The 8,527-nt window shown below is 36.2% G+C and overlaps 1 protein-coding gene across 9 annotated transcripts; it reads left to right on the top strand.

The window, feature by feature from the left end:
* The first annotated feature begins 1,942 nt into the window (after nucleotides 1–1,942).
* LOC147494330 (uncharacterized) lies at nucleotides 1,943–7,051 on the top strand. 9 transcript variants are annotated; one of them, XM_086567906.1, is made up of 8 exons: nucleotides 1,956–2,674; nucleotides 2,780–3,029; nucleotides 3,120–3,184; nucleotides 3,892–4,038; nucleotides 4,698–4,741; nucleotides 4,873–5,068; nucleotides 5,231–5,428; nucleotides 6,230–7,051. In XM_086567906.1, exons 6-8 carry the CDS (start codon nucleotides 4,958–4,960, stop codon nucleotides 6,335–6,337), a joined length of 417 nt encoding a protein of 138 aa, XP_086424032.1. In that variant the 5' UTR covers nucleotides 1,956–2,674; nucleotides 2,780–3,029; nucleotides 3,120–3,184; nucleotides 3,892–4,038; nucleotides 4,698–4,741; nucleotides 4,873–4,957; the 3' UTR covers nucleotides 6,338–7,051. The 9 variants fall into 9 exon arrangements, with proteins under 9 accessions (XP_086424033.1, XP_086424036.1, XP_086424032.1 ...); XM_086567909.1 differs by adding an exon at nucleotides 3,538–3,647 and having other exon boundaries at nucleotides 1,956–3,029; XM_086567907.1 differs by having other exon boundaries at nucleotides 1,943–2,674; nucleotides 4,698–5,068.
* Nucleotides 7,052–8,527: the final 1,476 nt, after the last annotated feature.

Genomic DNA, 8,527 nt, shown 5'->3' with positions numbered 1-8,527 from the left:
TTAGACATCATTTGAACATTGACCCCATTTGTTGTTTCTATAACAGTGCTTTAGAGGATCTTTACCATCTTTTTTTCCTCTGTCCCTAGACAGGAGGTGTATGGTTTCTCTCCAACTTTTGTATAAGAACTGATGCAGAGGATTTTGAAGCTTTAGAATGGTTACAATTATGTTTCAGAATGGAAAATCACCTGAAGTTGAGTCATTTTGCCAATCTACTCTTTTCTGTGCACTTATGGATGCCATTTGGCAAGCTAGCTAGGAACAACACGAGGTTTAATAATGTCAGGCCTAGTCAATAAATTGTGTTGATATATGCATATAGAAGTTGTAGTGATTGGTATAAAGTTTTTTAACCTGTTGTCTTAGAGCATGAAGGACAAGATGTAGTGGAAAATACCCTCCTTCCACCTGATGAACAACATTGGATTATGCCACCTCCTGGATGGTGTAAGATTAACTTTGATGCAAGTTTTCAGAAAGGAAATTCTTATGCTCATATAGCTGTGATTGGCAGGAATAGTGATGGTGAATATCTCAAAGGAAAAGTCAACAAGGCTAGAGCCTCCACACCTGGGAAGTTGAAGCCTTGGCAGCAGAGTTTGCAGCTCAACAACATTGGAAGGAGGTCATCTTTGAAGGAGATGCAAAGAGGGTTATACAAGCATGTGAGAATCTTGATGTAGTTTCTTAATGGTCTTAGCAAACAATGTGTTTAAATATATCTAGTAATATCAGGAGTTTAAACTCTGTGTTATTTAGATTTACTCCTAGAATATGTAATGAGTCAACTCACAAACTAGCCAAATGGGTATGGACTAGAAATCTCTCCTCTGAGCAGGAAGTCTGTAAATGTTTTTTAGACCAACTTCTATTAAATAAGGAATAAAAAGGAACCCGTTAATCTCATGGTTCCCAATATAAAAAAAAATGGTTATATAGTACACTTAGGTTCCTGCTTATTGGGTTTAGTTATTATTAAAATACTTAAAATTCAAATTGACATTTCTGGGTTTGAGTTCATAAACCATTGCTTTAAAACTAAGGTATAATGCACCCAGTCTTTTACTCTATACTTTCCTTCTTTCCTACAAAGTCAATGTTTTCTCAAGCATTACTTTTATATTACTTTAGTTAAATGTGTACTAGCTTTCAATATATTGGGTTTCTTGATATGTGTACTTCAATTGAGTATTCAACGTATCATATAAGGGTGGGATTATTAAGGATATGTATATATAGTTGTCACTATCATGAATTATAACCCCTACAAAAGTCAAAAACCAAATAATAGTGGCAACTATGGCTAGTAGCCCCTCTCCCATACCAACACTTAAATATTCTAACATGATGCCCCATTAAGAGATCTTCATTTAATTATATATTCTAAAAATTGTTTAGAGAGCATCTTCTTGACGAAACCGAAAATCTCTTAGACTTTTTTAGTTTCTAAGTTGTGCCGAGACTTGAGAGTTTGTACTTTTAGAGAAGAGAGGAGGAGGAAACATGAAGAGGACAGTTGTCACACTTTGAGTGGAAACTCTGTTGAGGCCACTAATTGCAATTTTCAAAGCTAAAGAAGGACAATGCAGTATTGGTCGACTTAAGCAAAGCAAGATTCCTATAACTTTAAGGTTTTTAAGTTTACCACGTAAGCAGATTTCTGAGCGTTGGATTTCACAAATGGACGGTAGAGAAAGAGAGTAAGAATATGAATATTGATAGGTAAGTAAACAGACCCGTTCCCAACTAGGAATCTATGATTAATCTTTATATATCAAAGACCATTAATACTGAGTAGTTGAGAATGCTCCCAGTGACCCATGTCAGCCCCTTTTTTTTCTCTCATACTGACACATCAGATTTTATATAAAAAAAATGAATTCTAGACCCTATTTCAATGGTTGGTAGCCCAAAATAGTTAAAAACCTATCTCTATACTTTCAAACTCTCTCTCTTATTCTTATTCCAAAATAATTGAACTCTCCAAAAAAAAAAAAAACATCTCTTCAAACTCTCTCAAGATGACGCAAATACCATGAAATATTCAATGCTAGCACTGTTTCTTCTAAAGCAAAACTCTTTCAGCATCAATTTCCTTCAAATTTTTGTTTAATAAAAATTCTCTCTGTTTCGTTTCATTATAGGAGTTATAAGAATGGATTCGTGTGGCATGATTTATCAGAAAACGATTACATCTACCCAGTTCATGGACAAGAATATGTTCTCAAAGGTTCAGAGCTAATGCAAGCTCAAGAACAGACAATAATTTCTTCTGAGAAGCTACCACAAATACAAAGATCAAGTAATGAAGAAGAATGCGACTTTCAAGTAGTTACTCGACGAAGAAATCAGTCTTGGAGTGTCGTTGATCTTCATCAATATAAAGTCTTTAAAGCAGAATCATCTACAGGTGAATATGTCGGTAAAGCAGCTCATGGTAAAGAAGAACCATGCGCACTTATATTCCTGTGCCTTTCTCTCTTACCTGCGGTCGTCTAATGAACCTCAAGGATAAGCTGGTAATGGTGGGTGCAGTGGAAATGGTCACAGAAGTGCCCTGTTAGCAAGAAGTTTCCCCTTCAGCTCTTCACCGGCTTTTGCTTTGAACCAAGGCTCGAAGTGTTGCCTTGATTTACCTTCTTTCAGCTTCTTCGGATTTGAGCTATATTTGGTATTTAGTACAATTTTGCTATAATTCTGTCAATTTAAGTTATCTGAAGAAGTTTATACTTGGTATATACTAGAAAGATGGTACCTAACATTATTCATTGGTTAGAGATGGATCGTGGGAGGATGTAAAGGAGAATACTGTGGAAAGATATTAAAAGTGGCATGGTGTCCACAGATTTTGGTTTGTCTTTATCTTTATACCCATAGAAATTCCACTTTCACTTGATGAGTTAATTTTGCTTTCTAATGCTATTATGTTTATATTTATTTATTTCCATGATCCATCTCTCTGTCTCAAACACGCACATGTGAGGGTGCCGTTCGGATAGGGACCCGAGGGATGAGCTCCTTAAAAGGTTAAAACATTCGTTTTGTTTCAGTTCTAGGCTAGCATATTGAAATTAATATAGCATTGAGCATAAATAACTCGATTTAGCTCATTGCAGCCTGGGCTTATCATCCGGTGCGTATGTTCTTGCCTGGAATTGGGATCTTTAATATTGTAGCCAAGGTAGTTGAGCCTAGAGTTCTTCTTTAGGTTTGCTGTTGTTTTTCCAGAATTTTGAAGTTTTGCATTAGATATTTGGTTGGTTAGTTGCATTTTCCCCCATGTTGAATTCTCACAGGTTTCTCCTCACAGATGATTTTTAGTATATCGGTATATCCAAATAGAGCAAGCTAAGCTATATTGGATTATATTCCAAATTTTAATATTTGCATTCTTTTTGTGTAACGTATTAGTATTTGACCCTGTCATTTTTTTGTTGGGCTGATACTTTTACTGCATATAAACCTGGTGTAGCTTCTAATTGGTTAGATTAGATTCACTGAAATATTAAAAATTGATATAAACTTCATTTCAAGGAATATTACTGATTGGTACCTGCCAAATGCACATGATGGCTGTGTGAGGCAGAGTGACTGGAGGGATGAATAAGATGAGCTTGATTCCACAAACAATGGATGTAAACAATGTAAATATCCATCAACACATTTTCATTCACATTTGAATTCAATGGATGTAAACAATGTATTAGATTTTGGCGATGAATACAATCTCATCACATAAATATTTTTGCCCTTTGATAACATAGATTTTGACTTCTCCTTCATCATGCTAGAAAGAGATTTATATATCTACTCATTTCAGCACTACTTTTGCTTTACTTGATTATAAAGATTGATTTACTAACTGATATTTGTGGATACTGTTAACAGGTATTATTGATCTGAATGTACCTAAAGGTTCAAGTATACGAACTTAGCTACACGAAAGAAACTCAATTTCATGTATAGACCATGAATCTGAGTCCAAGGTAATTTAACACTGAGGAAGCAATTCTGATAAAGTTGACATGATCAAAGGTATGATTTCCATCTCTGGCGAACAGTTACTTTTTTTTATTCGAAAGAAGGATGGATTTGATCCATATAGTGAAACCACGTGCCCGTTTAAAACTGCTATAGTTATTAATAAAATATTTCAGCTTGATATATATGTAGTGTTTGCAGTTTCTGAAATGGATGTAAGATCATCCATCAATAAACTTCAATCCTTATCTAATTTGAATATATATACTTCTATATATGCTTTAATGTGAATGCAAACACTATGATTGATAGTAATAACCTATTGGAACTGAGGCAGTATTCACCTACTTCAGGTTACAGCTTAAGAAAACAATATAATTTCTCTATAGCTTTTGACCACGATATAAAATTGCAATATTATTAAATCAAGTAGATTATGGAATCAATCCTTTCAATGTTGGGTCGTATACTCTGTAATACATATGTGCTTACATTGGTTGTCCTTACAAATATATACTGTTGTAGCATTACAAAATAAGTTCACATACAGTACAGAAGAGCATGTATATATGTGGACATTGTGGAACATAAAAAATGCTTCAGCATCAAAACAATTATACCTGACAGGCTTTCTGTTTTCTCAGTCAATTTATCCACTTTCATCTGCCGGATCCTGATCACAACCTTCTTCTTCTTCTTCTTCTTCTTTGTAGGATCAAAGGAAGCAAGCTCCAACAAAGTGAATTGGTAAAAATATGTTAGTAAGATCGATAACATACCGAAGAGCAATGATCCTGAATGTTATTGTGATCATTGCTCTATCAATTCACTTCAGTATGTTCCTTTAATAATATCAAAATATTAGTTGTGATCATTGCTTTGTATCAGATTTATAGAAGTCGGGTGGGGAATTGATTGGCAAAGGTCTATTGAGTTTGACAATTTTCCGTTTGAAGATCTCATACTTGAGGAAATGATGTTCAGAGTTATGTTTAACACTTTTTTTAGACGATCAAATATTCGTGAGGAGATTGATGCACTGTGGGATGCTAAGGACCAGTTACCAAAGGACTTCAAAGCAGAGGTACATGACAATCATTTAATGGGAGTATCTATTGTTGAAATTGGGAATTGGGTGCCCCCCACCACATATTTTCATTTATAGCTTATTTGTACTGTGGATGGCATAGTTCAACAATGGGAATATTCTGCGTAGATTGCTTTTGATCTTTGCTTTACTCCATAGAATTGGATGACTGCTCTTGGTCTGACACCTAAGAAGACAGAGTTAGAGCGACGTGAACCGCCACAAAGGAGACCGTATGATGGACCCAATGGAACCAGTGATGAGGCCAAGAGGATTGCTGCAGCTGCTCTATCAGCAGTTAAAGATGCCGCTGCTGCTTCTGCTGCCGTTGCTACCATGGGAAGAGGAAAGATAGAAGTAAGCAATATTTGTCAATTTCTTATTTGCTATAAATTTCTGATGTATATATGAATTTCTAAGGATTATTTTGTTAAGTGTGAGGTTTTGGGGCAGAGTTTTATGCTTCATCAGATTAGGGACATGCATAAGCTGTTTTGTTTAATTATATTATGAATCAAGATTTAGGGAAGAAGCTAAAGGTGGTGATGGGATTGTTTGATAAGCTGCTGGAAGGGATCATGAGGGAACATGAAGAGAAGAGATGTCATGATAAAAGAGGAGGGGATCTGATGGATGTTTTACTAGAAATTTACAGAGATGAGAATTCTGAGGTCAAATTGACTAGAAACGACATCAAGTCTTTCATCCTTGCGAGTGATCTTTTGTGTTTCCATTTCACCAAGTAGTGGGTTTTTGCAGAAAAGACACTACTGCTGCAGTGCTGCTGTATGTAGTGCTGTCGTATACATACGCCCGAGTCCCTGACCAATGGCTAGAAGCAAATCTGCTTAATTTTTTTTTTAAGATGAGACCATTACATGGCTATAGTGAGTTTTTCTATATTCTGCAGACCATTACTAGAAAATAAATCTGACCCGAGATAGCCTGTTAAACCTTGAAGTTTATTGGCACCTTCACGAAAATAGAATCAAATGGATGAGACATGAAAGACAAACACTAGGATTAGCATCATTCATAACTTAGCAGTTTTTTGTTGAATTGCCACCCTATTTTGTTCTGTTTTTCACTATTACGACTTGAACATCCTTACATTCGGAATCTAATTGGCTATTAGTCGATTACTATATCCTTTTTCAGGAGCTTTTAAGTAGCAGGTACAGACTCGACTTCTACTTCAATCCAATGGGCATTGGCAGAACTTATAAATCATCCAAACAAATTCAAGAAACTTTGAGAGGAAATTGATGTAGTCGTCGGGAAAAGTAGGCTTCTTCAAGAATCTGATGTAACTGCTCTCCCTTACTTGCAAGCAGTTGTAAAAGAATCGCTAAGGTTACACCCTCCAGCACCCTTTATAATCCGACAGTGTGATGAGGACTGCAACATTAAATGCTTCAACATAATGAAGGGTACTAGGACAATTATTAATGTGTTTGCTGTTATAACCGTGCCTATGAGCCAATTTCTTGAGAACAAAATGTCCAAATCCTTCGGACCCAGCAACTACAGTGGAAATGGATCCTAGAAGCTCTCTCTCCTTCGACAACCACTATTATCAAGCTCTTACACAAAAACAGGCCCTCTTTCAGTCTGACGCAGCACTTCTTACCAGCATTGGTTTGGCCAGGCTAGCTAGACAACTACAGAATGGCAATGCATTCATGGTACAGTTTGCCAAATCCATGTTGAAGATGGGAGCAATAGAAGTACTCACTGGAAATGCAGGGGAAATAAGGAAGAAATGTCGCGTAGTAAACCCTTAAGTTATTGAAAAAAAAATCAGATAAACCTGAATGTCTATTTCTTTGTGCAACCAAAAAGTGTAGAATGTAATATGTCGTGCTTGACCTACACGTTTATACCAGAAAGGTTCTCAAAATGATTGTTCAGAACACGAGAAACGGAAAACGTTTCGTTACTTAAGTGATAATAGAATGGGTTCATTTTTATTTATTAAAATTATGTATGTACCAAGTTTTGATTTGGTTAGTCCAGGTGATGAACTTGATTGCCCAAATATGGATACAGACTCCTCCTGGGAAGATCTATCAGGTCCTACTAACGACAGGATTCATGCATCCACAAATTAGTCAGTCGAAGTAAACAATGAAATGGAAGTTGTAGACAGTGATGTTGAGAATCGAAAAGGATCGCCTGACAGGAATTTTATTGAATTGGGAAAAATTGCAATTACAAGTTCATTTCTAAGTCCTGAACTGCAAACAAAATCAAGGGACACAGTGGCATTTGTGCCCGTAGGATATGTGAATTTGATGGATCTTGCAACTAATCTGGTGCTGACCCTGTACTCTTCATCGTTAGTGCTATTGCAATAGCGTTAGTTTGTGGAGAAATTGCATGTGTAGGCTGTGGTGATATCTGGGAATAAATACCATTCCTAAATCAAGACATTGCCGTCGATCGATTGCAAATTAAGTTCCAACTGAATTTCACTGTGACAATAAATCTGGTAGTACCACACTATCTACCACCTACTAAGGCACATCCAAATTCTGCGACATAGCTTTGATTGCAATCCAATCAAGCATGAGCAAGACAGAAAGTCTTTGTACACAAGAAAGAGATTTCTGCATGGGAATTTGATGTCCAAAAAACACCTTAAAATGTCGGGGCGCGCGTATTTTCACCAAATCAAGGTTTTCGCAGTTGCTTGGGACATCAACTCTAGGCCGCGCCATGGTTTCTTTATAGTGATCTCTGTCAAAATGATTTGAATAAGCCCGAAAAGTCGAAAAGATTATGTAAAATGTTCATGCTAAAACGTTGCTTGAAAATCAAGCTACTGTGTTCAATGTTGGGTGGAGACTACCCTTCTATATTAGTAAAGGGCAAATTGTTATAACGTGGTGAGGGTTCACCTAAAGGACTAACTAATTAATCAGGGAAAGTAACAAAAAAAAGCCAGTTGATGCAACAAGAATCTGTTTATAACTTCCCAGTCCCCTGTTTCGGTTAGGAATGCCTGGAAGTAAACAGAAATATTGATAGAACAGGTGATGCATGACTAATGAAGAAGAAAGTTGGTCGTCTCAAAACACACTGGAGGTTCAACTCAAAGTAAAATTTAATTCATCATCAAAATCAAAGATGATTAGTGGCTATAAGTGGATTGTTAATTGAAGACATGGGTCTACAAGATTTTAGTTAAGCAGATGAAACAAGTTTTTGCTGATAACAAAACATCACCTGCTGAGTGAACTTTAACTTGGCAAGCTTTCAATTAACACACATGACAAATATAAATTATGGATGGCATCCTCCTGTCCAGTTCTTATGCAATCCTAACAATAAATACTTCTATCATACAATAGAAATAACATATCCCAGCTTCCCAAACTGACAAAACCACATGGAGGAAACAGGTTGGAGCAAAAGATATTCACAACTGATTTGCCGAACTCAATACTTAACGCC

This window comes from Coptis chinensis, chromosome 6 (genome assembly GCF_015680905.1).
Source record: "Coptis chinensis isolate HL-2020 chromosome 6, ASM1568090v1, whole genome shotgun sequence".
NCBI classification, from domain to species: Eukaryota; Viridiplantae; Streptophyta; class Magnoliopsida; order Ranunculales; family Ranunculaceae; genus Coptis; species Coptis chinensis.
This window is presented reverse-complemented; position numbering and strand designations above follow the sequence as displayed.